The 23,590-nt window shown below is 42.3% G+C and overlaps 1 protein-coding gene across 8 annotated transcripts in view; it reads left to right on the top strand.

Moving 5' to 3' along the window:
• Positions 1 to 23,590, top strand: part of si:ch211-267e7.3 (ADAMTS-like protein 2) — an 80,999-nt gene that overhangs the window by 23,215 nt on the left and 34,194 nt on the right. For all 8 annotated transcript variants that reach the window (XM_055641968.1, XM_055641969.1, XM_055641970.1 and 5 more), the window contains 6 exons: positions 9,038 to 9,113; positions 13,513 to 13,615; positions 14,692 to 14,837; positions 15,937 to 16,060; positions 16,782 to 16,862; positions 16,965 to 17,140. In XM_055641968.1, the coding sequence (XP_055497943.1) occupies positions 9,038 to 9,113; positions 13,513 to 13,615; positions 14,692 to 14,837; positions 15,937 to 16,060; positions 16,782 to 16,862; positions 16,965 to 17,140 (706 nt within the window). The remainder of the gene's footprint in view (positions 1 to 9,037; positions 9,114 to 13,512; positions 13,616 to 14,691; positions 14,838 to 15,936; positions 16,061 to 16,781; positions 16,863 to 16,964; positions 17,141 to 23,590) is intronic.

The raw sequence follows: 23,590 nt of genomic DNA, 5'->3' as shown, positions 1-23,590 counted from the left end.
GAAGAAGGGTCTCAACCCAAAAGGTCACCCATTCCTTCTCTCTAAAGATGCTGCCTGTCCCACTGAGTTACTCCAGCATTTTGTGTCCACCTTAAGGTGAACAAATGTATTGTCAGAGAAGTAGGTTTTAAGGAATATCTTATAACGTTGTGAAAAGGTTTAATTCTGGAATTTAGGATCTAAAAAGCTGGAGGCATGAATATGTATAAACATACACATATACTTAACAATAAAAGACAGAAAAAGAGAAAATCAATGCCCCCAAGTCTATGTAGTTCAGAGCATATTTGGCGGTTGTTGTGTTTAATAGCCTGATGGCTGTAGGGAAGAAGCTGTTTATGAACTTGCATGTTACAGTTTTCAGGCTCCTACATCTTCTTCCCGATGGCAGGAGTGAAATGAGTGTGTGGCCCGGGTGGTTTGGGTCTCTGATGATGCCGGCCGCCTTTGAGACAGCGACAGTAAATCCCTTCGATGGTGGGAGGTCAGTACCTGTGATGGAGTGTGCAGTGTTCGCCACTTTTTGCAGTCTTTTTTGCTGCTGCAAATCAAATGTAGTTTGATTCAAATTAAGGAGGTGTATGCTCCCCAGACGCAGTGCACACCAATCACAGCTAAAGCTGGCCAGGTTCAATGGTGTTTTATTTTACATAGATCACACATGCACGAGTCACCATATTTTGGCATCATTTACAAAAAGTCCATTTTTTTGTACTACGTTTGAAATGCTGCTGATCCTGAAGTCTCTGTGTGCACTCTGTAGAGTCTCTTTATCAGACTGTCACTGTGCTGCATCTGTGGTGATGGTGAGTGTACTTATGCACCGTCATCACTTCTCTACTGGGTTTGTACTTTCCCACTGGCTCCTGGCCTGACTGCAGCTTTAACCTCTCATTTTACACGGGGTTACGTTCTTGAAAAGCTGCCTGTATCTCAAAAAGGTGTAAATTAAACATTTATCATAAGAATCATACAGGTTTGGGGAAAACTGTCTACATTACAGAATAAACCATTCAGTTAGTTTAGTTTAGACAAACAGTGTGGAAACAGGTCCTTCGACCGACTGAATCCACGCTGACCGCCGATCTATGTTATCTCAGTTTTGCATCCTACACACTAGGGACAAAAACACACTACAGATGGAAATTACCTTCAAACCTGTGCATCTTTGGAATGTGGGAGGAAACCTGAGCACCCAGAGAAAACCCACGCTATCACATGGAGGACCTGCAAACTCCCGCACGTACAGCACCTGTAGTCAGTATCGAACCCGGAATTCTGGCGCTGTGAGGCAGCAGCTCTACCGCTGTGCCACTGTGATTGCCATTTATGACTGCCACTATTCTTATACCTTACTGATTAATAAAGAAAAAAAGTTAATAAAGAAAAAAAGCACACAAAGCGCAGATGGTGTGGACTAAAACTGAGGAAGGGGTAAGAAGTGGCAGCAGGCTGAATGCCATCACTGTTGCACTGTCGTCTAGAGTGTTATATTGTCGTCAAAAGTCCAGAAACTAACAACAAAATTCTTATTTGCAGCAGCACAACTGTACAGCACATTGCCAGGCATCGGCCGAGACTGCGCTGCCAAGCATACATTTGAGTGTTATTTCACAAATACATACGTAAATTAGGCTTTTGTATTAATTACACAAGTGTGTTATTCCAAAAATGCATATAACAAACATGTGTAAAACCTGGGATGGCTGTGTATAGACTGCTACATCAGTACATTCAGGATCTCTCTCTAACTGCTTTCCAAAGTTCCTTTATTTAATTAATTCCTCTCCCAACCTTACTGTTCCTCCATAATCTTATTTTACTCTTTTTACACTCTGTGTCGACCTGTCTAATTTCATGCATTGGTCATGTCAATAATTGCAAGTTGTCTTGAACTGCCAACAACATTAGAATTGCACAGCCCCCTGCTGTAGCCTTGATTAGAGTCCAGACTGGATGGTGAGAGCCACTGGTTTATCAGCTCTCTCTCACCTACACCCTCCTGCAAAGTCAACAGTCAGTGGTGGTAACACACTTGGGTGTTAGCTCTGTGTGAAGGGTGCAGAATGAACTTCAGTTCCCTTCTATAAGTATTTGGGATGGTTTTTCAGAGCAGTAGCTGGCAGACGATTGTGAATAAAGATTTAAGTGGGTTTGGAGGGAAGGGAGAGTGCAGTACCCGAGGTAACACTGTGGTGAATTTTGACTGGAGTGGCTCTTGGGAGGCTAAAGAGTTATTGAGCCGTTCAATTTACCAGGTCCATGCCACCCATTGTATCCACCTACAAAGATCCCATTTACCTCCACTACACCCGTAAGCCTTCTGTGCCTTGTCTGGATGGTGGACTGATTAGTAGGTTTGCAGACAATGGTTCAATGGTACTTTATTGTTACTTGTAGCTAGATGCAGTGCAATTCTTTGTTGTGCAGACAATTCAGTGAAATCATACTATACATAGGATAGATAGAGTCTCTTTTATCAGGATGCAAATGTCAAATTTATATAGGTTTAAAGTGAGGTGGGAAAGTTTAAACTTTAAAAGATATTTACCTTTCAAGTTTTAGATGGCAATGTAAATTGCAAGTTAGAAAGTGATAGATGCGTGCAATACCCTGCCAGGAGAAGTGGTACAACCACGTATGACACCAATATTTGAACAGCCTTTCATTTTCTACCACAGGAACATTGATTTTTCATACTTAGCCTTCAGCTACCTTCAGGAATAAGATGAAAATTAAGATCCATTTCAAGTACTGAAGGGAGTGAGAACTCGTTTTTTCTTAGTAGTTGCTTAAGGAATTATCATAAAACAATTCCAACAACAGAAAGGCACAGATTCTATTTTGCAGGTAATATTTGTCTATTCGGCATAGATCTTGATTCGCTCAATTCACTATTTGTTCCCACATCCCCAGTTCTGCACCATTGCCAGACCCTGGCAACAGCAAGATTATTTTTGCCCCTTAATTCTGGGGCAGAGCTGGTCATGATCCCTAGCAATCAAATCTAGTTTGATAAACTTTAAAGTTGAAATCCTGCAGCTTCCTGCATGTGAAATTTATGTGGCCCACTTAACACCTCTTTGCAGTTCATCTCACATGGCCTTGATTTTGGCGCAGTTTGCTCACACAGTAAAAGAAAATTAACACAACATGCCGGTTTTAAAAGGTTCAAGAAGGATTGGGAACCATGTAAACTTCCATTGAAAATGCATGGGAACTGATCCCACGCTGTCTTTGTGGTTCAATTCAGTGATGAAAGCAGTCTGCACACACTTTAATTCACGTGCAGCTAGCATTTTTGACAACTCTTTGCCATCCTGATGCACCTCAGGCACTTTGTGTCAGCTTTGACATTTGTCGGTCAGATGTACCACATGGGTTAGCCCCTGTGTGACCATCCAACACATCATTTTTCTTCAAGAGTATGTTTGTAGGGATTGATCTTTGTGGTTCCATTGGTGATATTCTAACCTTTCATCTGGAGGTTGTAGATTCAAGTCCTCTTTCAGATACTTGAAGGAGACAATCTCCCAACAGTCCAGTGTTCTCTCAATAAAGCCATCATGGGTAATGACCTCCCCACCATCGAAGGGATTAACAAGAGTCACTGTATCAAAAAGGAAGCCAGTATTTTCAGAGACCTGCAGCACCAAAGCCACACTCTCATTTTACTCCTACCATCAGGAAGAAGATTTAGAAGCCTGAAAACTGTAACGTCCAGGTTCAGGAGCAGCTTCTTCCCTACAACCATCGGGCTATGAAACATTGCAACCTTGAAAGAAGCTCCAAATTACATAGACTCATGGGCATTGTTTTTGACTTTGCACTAATATTAATTGTTTGAATTAGTTTTATATATACATCTACATATCTATATATCCAGACTGAACTTTTTTGTTGTTGGTTATTATGCCCTTTACAGAGTACGATGTTCACATACTGTAACTGTTGTGCTGCTACAAGTAAGAATTTTAATTTTCCATTTAGGGACATATGACAATAAGACACACTTGACTTGAGTCTTGAATCCACCTGTACATTGTGCTGAGGTCCTTGCATTATGCGCACACTTGTGCAGACCACTACTGCTATGATTATCTCTCACTCACATGTGATTGAACATTAAGACAGGATTTGCCATAACAATAAATGACTGCCTCGACTGTATCCCTCCACTCAACATCCCAAGAACCGGTGTACTAATGGTTTCCACGAACTGGTCAGAGTTGGATTAATTATATTTGGAATAAACATCTGGTGGCTTGGCTAGAACTACATTGTAGTGCAAACAGGGAGGCTTGGGGCATTAACATTATTCATTTTCTTTAAATATTCTTTTCCATCCAACTATTGATTGGCAGTGTTTGCAGGAGCCATGCATTGGGAGGGCAGACCAGGTACCAGGTGGTGTTGCCACTGACTGGTAATTGGTGAGCAGAACTTTAGTTACTCTGGCAAGTTTTTATCTCCTGTTCTAGAAGTACGCCTTTATTTCATTTATATGACATTCTTTAGATGCCATTATATTATATTAAGAATTGGAAAATGATGGCAGCATTTACCAGGGGCTATGGAATAATGTCTATAGTCATACACACTTTCCAGTGAAAGATCAAACGATGTCTGCAGAATGCTTACTGAGATCGCTTGGTTGGTGGTTCATGGATTAATCCCATTTCACTTGTGTCTCGCAACAATGACCAAATAGATTAGCGGGTTATTTATTTCATTTGTGTAGCCTTGCTGCACGCAAGCTGAATCCTGAACTAGATTGTATGAATGTATGAAGAGTTTTCTGCATTTTTTGTTTTGTGTATATTTTATATTCCGAAATAAGTTTATTTTTGAAAATTAAACCAAGTCGATCTGGTGCTTGGAGTAATAAAGGATCTTTCTAGGTCAGGCACTGAAGGAACATCAGAGTGAGCTCAGAAAAGAGACCATTGAGTTAGAGATGTGGTGGACCCCAACTGGGAGTGTACAACCATCCCATTCGATTGGGTCTCAAGTGAATATGGAGAAATAAGGGAAGAATAGGGAGATGGGATGGGAGGGCTGGCATACAGTTATCTGAGCATGGAGGCTTGGCTGAACGATTGGTTTAAAGTAGCGCATGTTGCTGATTAGGTGGTGTGGATGCTAATAGTCACAAGAAAAGGTAGATATTAAAAGTAATTAGAGGATTAGTTGCAAAAGCAGTACGAAGAATTGATTGGGTGCAAGGATCGTTTAAGGATTGGGCAGATAGCTTGCAGGTGGTGGGTTTGCAGGCAGAAAGAGATGTGCTGCTGTGTGTTTGAAGGTACAGATAGTTTAGAGATACAGCGGGGAAACAGGCCCTTGAGTCCACCAAGTCCACGCCGACCAGTAATCCCCGCACATTTACACTATCCTACACACACTAGGTGCAATTAAAAATGATACCAAGCCAATTAACCTACAAAGCTGTACATCTTTGGAGTAGATGGAGAAGAGTTTGGGCTGGGTTTGAAGGCACGTGGAGACGAGTTGGGTGGTGTTTTTGAAGGTAGCAAGGGTGTGTTGAGGGATGTCTGAAAGCAGCACGGAATGGGGTGGTGTGAAGGCAACTTGGAAAGTGGTTGGGGGTGGATTTGAGGCCGCCAGGCAGGGTTGCGGGGGGGGGGGGGATTTTAGAAGCAGCACGGAGAGATGTGGGTGAGTTTGAAATGGAGGTGTGATGGAGATGGGTGGTTGGCAGTGCTGTAAAAGGCAGAGTGGAGAGCTAGTTGGGGTGTGGGATTGGCCTCAAAGGCAACTGGGTAGCACACAAGTGCTGGAGGAACTCAATGGGTTATGTAGCATCTGGGGAGGGAATGGATCAATGACACTTCAGCTCGGAGCACTTCTTCAGAGTGAGTGGCTGTTTGATTGGGTTTTGGGGGAGCTCATTGGGTTGGGGAAATACCAAGACCAATATAGGTGTTGGTCGGGCTGATGGTGAGGCAGGTAGAGGTTCCACTGTGGTGTTGTGTAAAGCAGCACAGGAATCAATGTGGGCTGTGGCAGCCTTGGTCTGTGTTATTGTGTTTGGGGTGAGTTGGGGCTGGGAATGGGGTTAAAAGCAGCAGACGAAAGCTAATTGGATTGGTTCTCCAAAATGAAGCAATGTTGGCTTCTGGCCAATACACAGAAGGCACAAAACTGAAAACAGAACAAAGTTCAACCAAATCATTCACTTTCTAGTCAGGTGCTTTAAACCGAGCTCCAGGTTCCTGACGCAGGATTAGGCTTTTCTAAGAAAATATACTTCAGGAATTAATAACACAATGAATACAACTGTTCCTGGAAGAATAACATTTTGTTCTGAATTGCATGATGTACACAGTGGATTTCCTATATTTTAAATGTTGCTTCTATTGTTAAATTATTGGATTGTTTTCAAAAATCTGAGCTTGCCAATCAAACCAATTTAACACAATTATTTTACAGTCTGATTTTCCTTCTCCTTCCTGCCAGACTGAGGTTTGTATTCGAGGTTGCATGTGCTGATATTTCCTGCAGCTTAATTGCTTCTTGTGTTGTGTTTCTTTCAAAAGCATTTAATCATTTGGACATTTGATGTTTCACAGACAAGAGGTGATTTCAAACAGATATGCTTTAGAAAATTGTTAATTTTCACCACAGGGTCACTCGATTCTCTAAGGTGGCTTCAAAATGTTATGGTGCGAGTCAGAAAATGTAGGGGGTTAATTAACAGAAAATTACATAGGAGAAAGTGTCTTAAGAAAGCTTGTGGTTATAACATAGAAACAGGACTCATGACCAACTAGTCTGTGCCACATATTTTCCAATAATGTCTGGAGGATTGCGCAAGGGTTCAGTGGTGCAGTGGGTGGACCTGCTGCCACACAGCATCAGAGGCCCATGTTCAATCCTGACCGCTGATGCTGTCTGTGTGGAGTTTGCATGTTCTCCCTGTGACCACGTGGGTTTCCTCCGGGTGCTCGGTTTCTCCCCACATTCCCAAAGACGTGCGGGTTTGAAGGTTAATTGGATCCTGTAAATTGACCCCTAATGTGTAGAGAGAGAGAGAGAGAGTGGGAAAACATAGACTTTGTGTAATCAGGTGATCGATGGTCGGTGTGGATTCAGTGGGATGAAGGACCTGTTTCCATGCTGTATCACTAAACAGAAACAAAAATGTTGGCAATTCATTTGGGTCCAGACAACATTATTAGTTAAGGACAAATGAGATGAATTCCAGCGTTGAGATGAGTGATTCCATTTCACATTGGGATAACATTTGCATGAGTGTGACACCAGGATTCAGGAGGAATGGTCTTAATGTGTTGGATTTGGAGTCCAATGGAAAATGCTTTGTGGTTGTTGAAGGCCAATTATCTCAATTCCTGTACATCTACATAGAAGGGTTCTCAGAGCAGTGCCTGCTGACCCAGCGTTTCTGCTGTTAAGTTAATGACCATCCCACTGCAATAAATGTTAATGCTTGTGCAACACTTGCTTGTGTTTGCAACTCCTGTTTGTGTTGGAGCAACCTCTTCTCACCTCCAGAGAGATCTAGATATTATTCAGATGGTGGTGAGTTGTCTTCATGCCCCCAAATGCATGCTTAGGAGTATCTACAATTAGATAATTTAGCCATATTTTGGCTTTTTAATAGCATTGTCATCTGGCGGTCAGGCGCAACTATGTTGATCATGGAGGCAGCTAAGAAGCTGGGTACCCTGCACCGATCGTTTTAATACTTGATTTCTGGGAATCTTTTCATGATCTGCAAGGCAAGAGGCACGTATACAACGGAACATCTCGGACATGTGCCGTTTCAACAACAGTCGGGAAGTTTAATGTTATCCTTGATAAAGCAACCTGCTTGATTACTATTCCAAAGATAGACACAAAGTACTGGAGTAACCTCTGGGATGAAGGGCCTGTTTCCATGCTGTATCACTAAACATAAATATAAATGTTGGCAAGTCATTTGGGTCCAGACAACATTATTAGTTGAGGACAAATGAGATGAATTCCAGCATTGAGATGTGAGTGAGTTCCTCTTGAGAAAAAGGATGGGTGACGTTTCATGTTGGAACCCTTCTTCAGACTGAATACTATTCCATCTGCTGCATTATATACTCACTTCCTCCATCTCTAGGGTTGCATGGCTGCAGTCTATCCAGGTATGAGATCTGCAGTCACTGCTCTCCAAGGTTCCTTCAATAGCATCTCCTGGATGTGGGACACTAACTGACCATGACATGAAGAGCAGGTGCATGGGCACACCACCTTCTTGCAGCTTCCTCTTCATGTTGCATATCTTCTTGGTTGATAAGGCTGGTCCTGTGGGCAAAATCGTGGAACTTCCAACTTAACGTTGTGAAAAGAATATCTGAAACACGGTGTTTGCTGTGGTTCAGGACTTGCCTTACCTTACCACCAACAACTCAAACAGGAATAAGGATGGGCAGTAACTCAAGATTAGTAACTCAAGACTCTAGGAACTGCAGATGGTGGAATCTAGTGTAGTACACAAAGTGCTGGACTACTCAGTGGGTCAGGCACTTCTTTGGAGGACATGGACAGATGACGTTTTGGATCGGGACCCTTCTTCAACCATTTTGAGCTTCTCCAGTCTGAAGCTTGGAAGACAAAGTGCTGGAGTAACTCAGTGGGTCTGGCAGTATTTCTGTAGTTCATGGACATGCAACGTTTTGGTTCGGGATCCTTCTTCACACCAATTTAAGCTTCTCCAGTTCCAACCCGAAATGTCACGTGTCTATATCCTCCAGAGATGCTGCCTGACCCACTGAGTTACTCCAGCACCTGATGTTCTAAGAATCATTAGCCGTTTTGTACAAATTAATTGGTGTGAATTATTCCTTCACACGAAAGAAAGAAAAACTTTGCTCGACAGCAGCGTGGTGCATAAACTAGTTTGTGAGATGCTGAAGCACTTGAACCAGACAATATTGAATATCATCTGAGTCCATAACTTGGATTGGAATTTCAAAGCTTCGTTGCAGTACGTTTGTCAAAACATGTTTGTTTTATTTTGCAGACGTATAATTTCACAAAGTAAAAATGGTACCTTTTGCACTGGATCACCACGACGCTATCACTTGTGCCAAATCCAGGTAACAGTTACCTTTCCTGACTTGTTAGCTTACCTTCCGTTGCTTTTCTCTTCAAGGTGTACAAATTGTTTGTTTGTCATATGCAATCGATATTGAACCAGAACAATCAGATTCTTACTTCCTGCAGCTTTACAGGTGCATTAGGTGTGACAACAAAAATAAATATGCAATAACTTAGTCACAGTGTGTTAAACAGTAAAACAAGCCTTTTGGCCCAACTTTCTCATGCGGACCAAGATGGCCCATCTACGCTAGTCCCACCTACCCCTGTTAGGCCCATATCCCTCTAAACCTTTCCTATCCATGTGCTTGTTGAAATGTCTTTTAAATGTTGATAGTACCAACCTCAACTACCTCCTCTGGTAGCTCGTTCCATATACCCACCACCCTATGTGTAAAAAAAGGTTAAGCCCCAAGTTCTTATTAAATCTCTCCCATCTCTCAAACCTATATCCTCTGGTTCTTGATTCCCCTACTTTGGTTAAAAGACTGTGCATTCACATTATCCGTACACCTCTATACGATCACCCCTCAGCCTCCTGCATTCCAAGGAATAACGTCTTAACCTGCCCAACCTCTCCCTGCAGCTCAGGCCTTCAAGTTCTGGCAATAATCTCGTAAACCTTTTAGCTTGACGACAACGTTCCTATGGCACGGTGACAATATCTGGACATAATACTCGAAATACTGCCTCACCAACGTTTTGTACAACTGTCACATAACATCCCAAATTCTATAATCAGTACCCTGATTGATGAAGGCCAATGTACTGAAAGCTTTCTTGACCACCCTATCTACCTGGGACACCACTTTCAGGGAACTCACTACCTGCACCCCTGGATCCCCCGTTCTCCAACACTCCCCAGCTTCCTGCCCTTTACTTATCAGTTATTCCAAGAAAACTAGACCATGATATGGAAAGTTATTGGAGAGGATTCTTCAGGAATAGTTTTACTCCCATCTGGAAGGTAATGGGTTAATTAAGGATAGTCAGCGTGGTGATGACCACAGCAGGTCTTGTCTTATTAACTTGCTTGTTTTTTGAGGCGGTGACTAACATGACTGATGAGGGTAGGGAGGTTCATTTTGTTTACATGGATTTTAGTAAAGCTTTTGATAAAGTCTCCCATGGAAGGCTGATCCAGAAGATTAAGATGCGCGGAATTAACAGGGACTTGGTCATATAGATTCAAGACTGTCTAACTGATAATGTGGTGGAAGGACAATATTCAGGCTGAAGGTCTTTGACCAGTGGAGTTCTGCAGGGATCTGTGTTGAGACCTCAGCTGTTTATGATATTATATATATATATATATATATATATATATATATATATATATATATATATATATATATATATATATATATATATATATATATATATATATATATATATATATATAAATGACTTGGATGTAAATGGGTTGGTTATTAAATTTGCAGATGACACCAAGATTGCTGGGGTCGCAGACTGTGAGGAAGGCTGTCAAAGTATGCAGCGGGATTATAGATCGGCTACGGATATTTGCAGAGAATTGGCAGATAGAGTTTAATCCAAGCAAGTGAGCAGTGTTGCACATTGGGAGGTCAAATGTAAGGGGAAATTATACAATTCAGGGCATGAACCTTAATAGCATTGATGTCCAGTGGGATTTGGGGTCCAAGTTCACAAAGTAGGCAGCGTGGTTAAGAAGGCATATGGTATGTTAGCTTTCATAGGTCGGGGGTATTGAGTATAAGAGTCAGTAAGTCATGATGCAGCTTTATAGGACTTTGATTTGACTGCATTTGAAGTGTTGTGTGCAGTTCTGATCATCCCATTACAGGACCGATGTGGAGGCTTAGAAAAGGTGTAGAGGTTTACCAAAATAAATCGTGGATTGGGAGGTATTAGCTACAGGGAGAGGGTGAACAGACTTGGAATGTTTTCTGTGGAAAGCTGGAGGTTGCGGGAGATCTGAAAGAAATATATATAATGATGAGAGGTATGGATAAAGTAGGCAGTCGGAACCTTTTCTCCAGAATTGACAAATCAATCACTGGAAAGTACAGCTTTAATGTGAGAGGGACAAAGTTTAAAGGAGATGTGTGGGGGAATTTATTTTACAGAGGGTGGTGAGTGCCAGGATTGCATTGCTGGGGACTATGGTTGAGGCAAATGAGAAAGTGGCATTTTAGATACGTTTGGATAGGCATATGGATATGCAGGGAATGGAAGGATATGATTCATGTGCAGATAGATAAGAGATTGTCTTCATATTAGGCATAGACATTGAGTGCCGTAGGGTCTGTTCTATAATAATTGCCCAGAAAGAGGCTCAGATGAGATATAATGAGGTATTTCTCTTCACTTAAAGGGAGGCTGAAGTCTGGAATGCTCTGTGGTGGTACAAAGTCTGTAATTTGATAAGATTGAAGTGGTTGTAGTCAGGGTTGTGCAGGGTAGTTCAAGAACCTAATGGTTAATGGCAAGAGGCTGTTTTTGAACCTGGAGATAATGATTCTCAGGCTCCTCTACACCTTCCCTATAGTAGCAGTGAGATGAAACATTAGCTAGGATGGTGTAGGCCCTTGATGATGAAGTATGATTGTATTGCATATTAGCTACCTCCTCGAGACTGTGCTTCGTGTAGCTCCGTTCAATGATGTGAAGGTCAGTTCCTGTGATAGACCGGGTAAAGCCACCACTTTCCCTTCCCTATTCTTGGTACTTAACGAAAGGCCCATTGAAAAACAGCAGAGTCTGCATTGAAGTTTTAGAGTTGTATCTCGGCCCTGAGATACTGATCTCACATCTTTCAGAAAATTGGACGGCTTTTATTTTTTCTCCCTATAGCTGAACGGCAAGGGGATTTGGGGATGAATAGGCAACATTGTTCACTGGCTGAATGGGATGCATTATGTGAAGCTCTCTCCGTGCAGAACATAGCACTTTCCTTCATGTTGCCAGTACGGATCTTACTCCAGAAAAATGGTGGTGTTGAGAACCATTGGGAAGTTGTGTCTAAAACTAGCTGGCAGTGTTTAAAACTGAAGTTTAAGTTTAGGGGAAGAGGTAAGACGGTCATATGAGATATAATGACGATTTTCTTTTCACTCGAAAGATGGTTGGAATCTGTAATTGCCTGCCTGAGGTGTGTGAAGGCAGAGAGTTTCACAACACTTATGAAGTACCCAGATACCCACTCGATTTGTCACGGTATAGGAAGCTATGGGCCAAAGTGCTGCTAAATGGAAAGGGTAGATGGTTACTTGATGGCTGATTTACCATGAAGCCTGTTTACATGCTGTAGGAATATGTTAAACTTAGGCTTCACACATGCTCTCTGGGTGAACATTGTGTACGTTAGTGCATTATCTATATTACTAAATCTCTGATCTTGACCGCTTTTGGCCGACTGTGCTGCGATTTCTGAGAGAACGCCGCGAACTACAGCCGTCATTTTTGGTCACCTCGCTCGGAGCCCCCCTCCGCCGTATGAGTGCAGAGGATTTTTTCCGTTGATGAAGTATGAGAGAGATATTAATGTTTATACAAAATTCCCCATTCTCTCTGCTGCCCTGGCTGGCAGCAGGGGGAGGGACTATAAAACCAGGAAGTGTCGTGCCTCACTCAGTCTCTGCCAGACGAGGAAGCGAGAGGGTCAAGGCTCTCTGAGCTGCGAATAACACTGAACGCACGTCGACTCGACGGTGAGTCCCCTTGATGCGGCTGTAAAGTGGCTGCAGCCCTTTTAAAAAAGTTTGTGTTCACAAAATGAATTTTGGTTGTCGGGTGGCTGCAGCCCAATTGTTTGCCTCGCCTTTTTAACAAGTTTGTGTTCACAAAAAGAATTTTGGTTGTCGGGTGTCTGCAGCCCAATTGTTTGCCTTGGCTTGGCTTTTAAAATCGTTGCAACAGTTGGATGCCTGCCCAAGCATCCATACGGCCCACAATGTCTATACTAGCCCTCTGGAAACCAGTACCTTCAGCCCGCAACACCCATACTAGCGCAACAGACAGCCCCCCCCCCCCCCCCCCCCCCCCCCACCACTGGCGAGCAGTATTGGAATTGGTGGAGAGGTGGAATATTGCGTTGGTGACCAGCCCTCCCGTGTGATGCTGGGACCCAACGGGTCCCACTTAGTCTAGTTTCAGATAAAACCGTGCGTTCTGTCTGATACTGATTTATACTTAACCATGAAACAACACTACAAAAATGGATTATCACATTTTTTTAGTGGGAGCTTGTAACATACGACTTAGCCACTGTGTTTTCCACATGACAACAATCCCTACCGTTGAAGATGTACTTGGTTACCATAAGGTGTCCAAGGTGCCCTGCGAAGGTGAAAGGTGCTAAAACGATGCTGGATATTCCTTTCTTTGCATTAATAATAATTTTCTGGTTCCACACAGCCCTGTCCAAACAATGGTGCCAGTTTCAAACAGCAGCAATGTTCAGCTTTCAATGCCAAAGCCTTCAGTGGCCGATATTATCATTGGGTTCCATTGTATCCAGGTAAGATGCTGTAAATTTACTATACAAAATAGAAACAAATAGGATTCTGGTTGCATTGTACATTGAATTTAAAACTGATATATAAAGTACCACTCTTCGGAACTTTTCCAGACTGGCATCTCTTTTTGATTTCTGCATTCTTCTGATTTAAATTTATCCCCCATTAACAGACAAGCATTTAGCTCCACAGATCCCAAATTCCTGAACTCCAGAATTACAGTTCTTAAATATCTTGCTGCTCTACTGCTTTCTCAGTTAAGATGCTCCTTTAAATCCACTTCTCTGATCAAGCCTTGGGTCACCAATTGCAATGAGACTAAGTATGTTGAAGGTGCTATGTGATTGAAAGTTATGGTAGCTCGTATCTAATTTGCATTACACCAAATAATTTTGATGCGAAATCATGAACATACATGCACACAAAGTGTTGAAGAAACTCAGCAGGTTATTTGGTGTCTATGAAGGAAATGGACTGATGACATCTTGGATCGAGACCCTTCTTCAGTCTGAGGATTGGTCCCCACCCGAAAACGTCGGCTATCCATGTCCTCTGCAGATGCTGTCTGACCCGCTGAGTTACTCCAGCACATTTTTTTATTTGTAAACCAGCATCGGCAATTCCTTGTGTCCCCACACATATGCACACTTGTTTGTACGTTTGCCGCAACATCTATTTGCTGTAAGCTGACACGTGTATTGCAGGCAATTTGTTAGAGGTCGCATCAGGTGATCAGTTAAATGTTACTTTGGACTTGATGAGCCCAATTACTACTTGCCTGCCATATACCTCACAATGTGTCCACTTATAACAATCAGATGTTATGGAAATGTGCATACAAGTATGGAGTGTGTGTGCGTGGGTATTCTTGGTTCTGCATCAACATTATTTTGTGCGATGGAATGAGATATTGCTGTTTGGTGGTGGCGTGTAGACCTCTGGCTCCCTGCCAAGGTCAGAAATCCAGCAAGAAATCTAGCTGTCAAAAACTCACCCAACTAAGGCTGATTGAAAATTGTTTTTCATGATGAGGAATGCCTGGACCCTGTGTACAACACTCCATTTTGTTGTCAAACAGATGACTACATTAATATTTCAAACAAGCCGTGCGATTTGCAATGCACCACTACTGATGGAGAGCGGCAGCTAATGGTCCCTGCTCAGGATGGTACCTCTTGCCGGGACAGAACCTATCACGGTGTGTGCATCACTGGACGATGTGAGGTAAGCTCATTTAAGTTTGAGGTTTGAACTTGTGTTTGGAATCCCCTGGTCTCCTCCCACGTTCCAAAGACGCACGGGTTTGTAAGTTAATTGCCCTGCGTAAAAATTGCCCCTAATGTGCATGTAGTCGATAATAAAGTCTTCTTATCGAGTCCACATCACAAGGTTTGAAATTGTTCAGCCAGAGCTGAACACGCTTCTCGGCATCTGCATACAATGGTGTCTTGCGCTTCTTGTGCGCAGTGGTGGAAAGATTGGTGGAAACAGCCGCAACGTGAACGCTCTTTTCTTGACCCCTATACAAGAAAAGGTTTCAAAGGTCTTTTTATTGTCACGTGTACCAATTAAGGTACAGTGATATGTGGGATAATAAGTGGTTGTGCGCACTTGGTGGGCCAAAGGGCATGTTGCCATACTGAATCTCTAAACTAAAGTAAAGTACTCGGGAATGAGTGGAATACTCAATAGGTGCGGCTTCAACAATATTCAAGAAGCTTGATTCTGTAAAAGGACACAAAGTGCTGGAGTAAATCAGCAGGTCAGGCAGCACCTCAGAACAACACGGATAGATGACACTTACGGTCACGTTGATCCAAAGCCTCATACTGTAGAGGACCTAGCAGCCGCTTGATTGGTGCCCCATCCACAACCATCATTGACTCCATCACTGAGGTATGACAGCAGCAATTAATGTCATCCATAGTAGGATTAGTGTAAATGGATGGTTGATTGCCAATGGGGACTCGGTGGGCTGAAGGACCAGTATGATTCAGTGACGCTATCACTGGAAGTCACCGTTTGTCATGGTGGTGGAAGCAGATCCAAAAGGGAATTGAATAGACACAATGGAATGAAAATCATTTGATGGAAATTAGGATGAGGGAGGGTGATTGCTACTGAATAAATTGTTGGCTTGTCCAATCATCTCAATAAACATGACATTCTTTTCTGGGTCCAAAGAAGGGTCTCAATCCGAAAACATCACCTATTCCTTTTCTCCAGAGATGCTGTCTGACCTGCTGCCACTCCAGCTTTCTGTGTCTATCTTCGGTTTAAACCAGCATCTACAGTTCCTTCCGACACACTATTTTCTTTGCAGCCCATTGGATGTGATGGTCTCCTGTATTCCTCCAAAAGACTCGATAAATGCGGACTGTGCGGTGGGGATGGCAGCACCTGCTTCCGGATCTCAGGCACCTACCGACGAGGCATCACACACTTAGGTAGGAGTGCAGCTGAGCCTGGTGTTTTGCTGCAGGTTAACAGTGGGAGCAAAGGGGCAGCTGGCCTCAGAGGCGATGTTTCCATGACCATCTCAACATAGGCTCAGTGGGGCCTCTTGTTCTACGTTATTATCTAAGATCAGCGTTGAATGAAAGCTGTGGATTGACTCAAGTCACCAGGTGCAAGAACAATAGCTTGGATTTACAGTATGTAGTGCCATGAGCATCGCAAAATACACTGCAACATTTCACAGGATTATTTACAGATTAAAAAATGAACAAAAAGTTGTGTCTCAACAAACTGGTGTGGTTTGGCTCGGTGTCCAGATGCTTTGTCAAAAACTAGGTTAAAAGGAGAAATTGAAGGCGAGATGCAGGGAGCTTTGAGGAAAGGATTTCCCGAATGTTGATCTGAAATGGCTGGAGGCACAGCTGTCAACTCTGAGGTGAAGGGAGTGAGGTATTCTTGAGAAGCAAATGCAACACAAATGTGTTACTGGTATTGACAAATCTGTCACACAAACGCAGCAAAGCTTGTCTGCAAGACTTGTTGAAGGACCTCACACAGGGTTTTTAGTCTACACCTTGAAAACATTCAATTGAGACTCAGAAATCCAAAGGTCACCATCATTAGGCTAGGGATGAATTGCAGAAGCGCACCCCTAATGGGTGCATTAGGAGGTGATGAAAGCTTTACCTACATTTCTTCTTTGCTCTGCAGGTTACCTCTTTATAACAAACATTCCAGTTGGTGCTTCTGACATTCAAATAATTGAAAGGAGGAAAACAGAAAATATTTTAGGTAATTCTGTGAAATAATTTCATTCTTCTTAACCATTCCACCTATTTATCCTTTATTTACCATGAGTTTATGTATCACTGCTTTCCTTTTTTCCTCCCTAAGCTCTCGCAGATGAAGGGGGCTACTTCTTCTTTAATGGGAACACTGCAATTGATAATCCTCGGAATTTCCGAATAGCGGGAACAGTGTTCAAGTACAGGCGGCCTGCAAACCCACTGTCTGATGGCTTTGAGTACATCATTGCCCAAGGACCTACAAACCAGGGACTGAACGTAATGGTACGTAACACAGATAACGTCTAGAGCAGGCATCATGACCTCAGCCGCATCATTGTGTACCCTGTCAGCTCTCAATACCAGTCACATGAATGCACAGTTAAAATTCCGTGTCATGGTCACAAATATATGGTATTGGAACCAGCGGAGGGTGAGGATTACAAAGGAATGGTCAGTAGACTATGTGTGAAGATAAGGTGACATTTCTATAAAGTCTGGGTGAGATGAGCACTGCCTTGAATGATTGTTGCTATTCATCTTTTGATTTGCAAACTTTCTCTCTTTTCCCTTATACGTAAATATAAATCCCTACAGGGGTTCTGTCCCAACTGGTAAGTTATATTCCTGATTTGATTGAATATTTAACCACAATATAACAAATCCATATTTTCCAACTGTGCATTGCTATCAAGTATTGATGTGCAGCATCCTTTCTAGCTAGCCCCCCCCCCCCCCCCCCCCCCCCCCCATCCTCTCTGTACCTTAGGATGCATAACTATTTGTATCCCACCCAATATTTATCATTAACAATAGTATGTAATTTTTCCCTTCAAGTAATTTTGTAGTTGTTGAAAACTTTCACCACCCTTTCAGGCACCCATGCAGACCATTCAAACTTGTCCCCATATCTTTACAAATCTATTAACGTGTATAATTTGTCATAGAAAATTAATTGTACAATTAAGTACTATGAAGTTATGTAAGCCCTAACCATCACTTCATCAGTAAACAATCAAATGAGTAAAATCCGATATGGTTGCCATGTATGGGTCAGCCATTCAACCACTCACTTCTCCTCTCCCCCTCTCCTTCCACCTACGTTCCTTCCTCTGGCTTCACGATTTGTACCTTTTCTATCCTTATCTCATGCCTTTTGTCTTTTCATCTCTGTCCTTTGTCCAACCATCTGCAAAATCTCCCCTCACCCGTATCCACCTATCATTTGCCAGGCTTTGTCTTGCTCCCACTGTTCTTCCAACTTTCGTACTCCCCACCACAAGCAGTCTGAAGAAGGGTCTCTACCTGAAACATCACCTATCCATGTTTTCTAGAGATGCTGCTTAACCCGCTGTTACTCCAGCACTTTGTGTATTTTTTGTAAACCAGTTCCTTGTTTCTCCAACTACTCACTGATGTTTCAGAGTCACTGGAAGCCAATTCTCTTGAAATTGATGTAGTTCGAAGTTTATAGGTTTGAAGAAAGGTTGTTTTTCAAACTAAAGGCATCTTAAATGACTGACCACATCCTCACAGATAGTAAGCTGCTTATCTCTATGCCACTGGGATTGTAAGGTTATCTGACTACAAGCTCCAGTTATCTTATACGTTAACCTAAAACATTTGCTGATTATAGCAGATTTCAGAATTCCAGGAGTTGAAGTATTTGGGATATTGCATTATCTTAAGACCATGAGTGATGGGATAATACTGGCTGGCTGAAAAAGAGGGATTAAAACTCCAACACCTCCCTAACTGTGAGGAATCTGTTAATTCCAATTATTCTGCAGAAAACTGCCGTTTGCAATGGCAATCAATATCTCATTGTTCAACTAATTCAAAAGACTAATCAAAGAGTTTAATTTATTATTGTCATGTGTATAGTGAAACACTTTTGTTTGCATGCTATCCAGTCAAAGAACAGACTACACATGATTACAGTCCACAGTGTGCAGGGTACAAGGTGGTCTGATTAAAGATAGGTCAAAGATCTCCAGTAGGACCACACTCCAGCTGATAAATTGACTATTCAATTGCCTGATAACAGCTGGGAAGAAAGTGTGCCTGAATCTGGAGGTACAGTGATCCTTTAGGATAGAAATACCAACTTTCCACTGTGTTTCATTCTGCTAACCTTTGTTAGCTAAAGAATGGGGGAGTATGCCAAGGAATATCCCTGTGGGCTTGTGGTTGTAAGTCTGGGATTTGGGAAATGCTATCACAGGACCTCCTGCCTCCTCATTCCTGCCATTGGTTGCCCAGTGTGTCCATGCCCAGGGTGAAACCAGTTTCCACACTAATTAAAAAGCGAATAGACTCCTGCCTAAGGTTGGATGTTTTTTACCTCAATCGAGCTGGCCATTTTCCTGGCATCTACCATTTTTTAAATTTATAACATTAAGTAATTTTCTTTTGTTGCCTATACAACCAGTGCACTCAAGTTAGGCTGTAATTCTTGATGTCCCTGGGGTCATCCTAAGCGTTTTGCCAATCCCACCCTGAGCCACTGACTGTTTCACCATGCAGAATGCCAGTTTTATAACTCTTAGCACTAAACCAAACAGTTTCAGGTTCAACTGCTCCCTGCTATGGTTAGATACACTTTACAGATACTGAGGGAGTTATGCATCTTTGGAAAGAAGCATCTTATAGATGAGTATTAACCCAAAAAACCTGTTTATCTTCCTGTTTGGGTTATAATAAGCAACGTGACACAATCAAAGAACAGCAAGGCCTACATTTATGAGGTAACCAAATTAACTCAAGATTTGTTTCTTTGTCATTTATGAGGCCTTGCTATGTTTAAATTGATGTTCTGTTTGCCTGTGTTACAACAGTGAATCCACTGGAGAAGTAATTGTTAAGTTCTAAAGTTGGACGTTTTTAGGTCATCGAGGAATATTGAAAACTTGCATCTTTCACGCTTTCCGTAACAGCCATGTTTTTTCCTTCAGGTACATGATTAGTGAATTAGGAAATTTGCACTTCACTGCATGGTGAAATACAAAGGAGACAAGGCTGTGACTTGTCCATTATTAACAGTGGATTCTGGGCAAAATGGAACATTCAAAACTTTACATTACTTTTGCAAACATTGTGAAGGAATGTCAGCACTAGATCTCACCTGGTGCCAAATGATTCCCCAACTAATACCGTTCTTCAGAGTTATTTTCCAATAAATGAGTTCCAAACATTCATTGAGCTCAGACTGCTGAATTTACACATTATAAATGTTGCTGCCAAATTCATGTTGCTTTCTCCCCCTCCCCCTTCCTGTCAAATGAACTGCTGTACTGGGTTATTGATCCATGGTGTCAAAAGCTGAAGAGACCATTTGAGAGGAGCGTGGCAGAAAGTGAGAGAGCCACCAAGTAAACCAGGTTCAAGAGGAACAAATACAGGACAGTGACATGCTATCGATACATGCTTTCCATCACATGGCTGCTCTCTCCCATTTGCCTTGAGAAATCCTGATTTGGATTAATTGTCCTGACCTCTACTGAGATGCAGTTAACGATAGCCTGCTGTTTAAAACAAAATTGGTCATGCCAGTCAGGTACCTTAGAGTATCCTAGTCGCTCTGTGGGTTTCCACTGTATGGACTGCATTGGTTCAAGAAGGAACCCACCAACAGCATTGACTCAAAAAATGACCACATACACCAATAATTACAAGTTTTACTAGCGTGGCCCTGAATCTCAGTCGTTGAATATATAGGAAGTGGTTAAAGATGTCCTTCATTCTAACTGAGACTTGAACCCCATAAACAGCCCTGGTCAGAGACAACAGTAGCCCTTCTTGGCGCCTGGAATTAAAGGGGAAGAATTCTTTGTTGAGTTGAGGCAAGATTTACCCATTGCTAAGGCTGAACTGTTATCTCTGATGCATGCTTCAGGCAGGTCGCACATGGAGATTAAGACAGAGCAGACAGATAACTTTCATTTGACTCCTCTATTTAGAGATTTGACTCTTCATTCTTTAGAGATTTTTTTAAATATGGAGAGACAAAAACGTATCAAGGAAGGAGCTCCTTGTGTAGGTCCACCCCCCTCTAAAACCGGCTACTATATTTCAAATGCAGCTTGTGGAAAGTTTTGAATGTTGCCTTTGCCACTGAAGAGCTAACATGCAATGTGAATCCAACATTAACTCTTCGATTGTGCTTCTGACAACAATCTCTTCATCTTATGATGTTATAGGTCAGAAGCCCTGAGGAGCAGTTCATTTGACAGGAGGGGAGCCACATCTGTTTTGGCAATAAAATTTAAGGTATATATTGAGGATTTTGAATGTGTAAATTTGTGATTATTACATGTCTTTCATTCCTGGGTTTAATATATTAGTCCATTACCTTTGGTTTTGATAGGTGCCCCATTGGTAATGAAATAATAAAATCAATTTCCTTTTGCATCAAATGAAATTAGTTGTAAATTTCGCATCAGGCAAAATATATGTAGATTTGTTGAGATGTTGAAAAGATATAGATACAAAAAGCTGGAGTAACTCAGTGGGAGTAACTCAGACTAGTCTGAAGAAGGGTCTCAATGCAAAACGTCACCCATTCCTTCTCTCCAGAGATGCTGCCTGTCCCGCTGAGTTACTCCAGCTTTTGTGTCTATATTCGGTTTAAACCAGCATTTGCAGTTCCTTCTTACACGAGATGTTGAAAGGGTTTGTCTTGCTTATTTACATATTTTATGGAATATTTCATACCTAATAGTAGAAGGTGTCACGGTGGTGCAGCGGTAGAGTTGCTGTCTTACAGCGCCAGAGACCCCGGCTCAATCCTAACCACGGGTGCTGTCTGTACGGAGTTTGTACGTTCTCCTGTCACAGTTTAAATCGAAGATAGACACAAAAAACTGATAAGACTCCATAGTTTATACCTTGGATTTTCCCCAGATGCTTCGGTTTCCTCCCACACTTCAAAGACTTGCAGGTTTATAGGTTAATTGGCTTCAGTAAAAACATTTTAATTGTCGCTTTGTGTAGGGTAGTGCTTGTGTACGGGGATCGCTGGTCAGTGTGGTTTCTGTGAGCCGAAGGTCCTGTTTCCACACTGTATCTCTAAAAAACTAAAACTAAAATGCAAAATACCAAAAATACCAAAATACCAATAATACCAAGAATACCAAAATCCCCAGGGCCTAACGGTCTGCATCCCAGAGTACGCAATGAGGTGGCGCTAGAAATCGTGGATGCATTGGTGATCATCATCCAATGTTCTCTCGACTCTGGATCAGTTCTGTGGACTGGAGGGAAGGCAATGTAACTCCACTTTTTAAGAAAGGAGGGAGAGAGAAAACGGGGAATTATAGACCAGTTAGCCTTACATCGGTAGTGGGGAAGACACTTGAGTCAATTATTAAAGATGTTATAGCAGCGCATTTGGAAAGCAGTGACAGGATCGGTCAAAGTCAGCATGCATTTATGAAGGGGAAATCATGCTTGACCAATCTTCTGGGATTTTTTGAGGATGTAACAAGTACAATGGATAAATGTTAGCTAGTGGGTGGGGTGTATCTGGACTTTCACAAAGCCTTTGACTTAATCCCATACAAGAGATTAGTGTGCAAAATTAAAGCACATGGTATTGTGCATAGGGTATTGAAATGGATAGTGAACTGGCTGGCAGAAAGTAAGCAAAGAGTAGGAATTACTGGGTCCTTTTCAGAATGGCAGGCAGTGACTAGTGGGGTGCCGCAAGGCTCGGTGCTTGGACCCCAGTTATTTACAATATATATTAACGATTTAGACGAGTTAATTAAATGTGACATCTCCAAGTTTGCGGATGACACAAAGCTGGGTGGCAGTGTGAGCTGCGAGGTGGATGCTAAGAGGCTGCAGGGTGACTTGGATAGGTTGGGTGAGTGGGAAAATGCATGGCAGATGCGGTATAATGTGGATAAATGTGAAGTTGTCCACTTTGGTGGCAAGAACAGGAAGGCAGATTATTATACGAATGGAGTCAGATTAGGAAAAGGGGAGGTGCAACGAGACTTGGGTGTGCTTGTGCATCAGTCACTGAAAGTAAGCATGCAGGTACAGCAGGCAGTGAAGAAAGTTAATGGCATGTTGGCCTTCATTGCGAGAGGATTTGAGTTTGGGAGCAAGGAGGACTTACTGCAGTTGTACAGGACCCTGGTGAGACTGCACCTGGAGTATTGTGTGCAAATTTGGTCTCCTAATTTGAGGAAGGACATTATTAATATTGAGAGAGTACAGCATACGTTCACCAGGTTAATTCCCGGGATGGCGGGACTGACATATGATGAAAGAATGGGTCGACTGGGCCTGTGTTCACTGGAATTTAGAAGGATGAGAGGGAATCTTATGGAAACAGATACAGTAAAATTCTTAAAAGATTGGACAGGCTAGATGCAGGAAAAATGTTCCTGATGTTGGGGGAGTCCAGAACCAGGGGTCACAATTTAAGAATAAGGTGGTAAACCATTTTGGACGGAGATGAGGAAATGCTTTTTCACCCATAGAGTTGTGAATCTGTGGAATTCTCTGCCACAGAAGGCAGTGGAGGCCCAATTCACTGGTATTTTCAAGAGAGAGTTAGACTTTGCTCTTAGGGCTAATGGAATCAAGGGATATGGGAGAAAAGCAGGAACGGGGTACTGATTATAGATGGTCAGCCATGATCATATTGAATGGCAGTGCTGGCCTGAAGTGCCGAATGGCCAACACCTGTACATATTTTTCTGTTTCTATGTTTCTAAATGTGGC

This window comes from Leucoraja erinacea, chromosome 10 (genome assembly GCF_028641065.1).
Source record: "Leucoraja erinacea ecotype New England chromosome 10, Leri_hhj_1, whole genome shotgun sequence".
Taxonomy (NCBI): domain Eukaryota; kingdom Metazoa; phylum Chordata; class Chondrichthyes; order Rajiformes; family Rajidae; genus Leucoraja; species Leucoraja erinaceus.
Note: the sequence above shows the minus strand (reverse complement) of the source record. Positions and strands in the feature narration are given on the sequence as shown.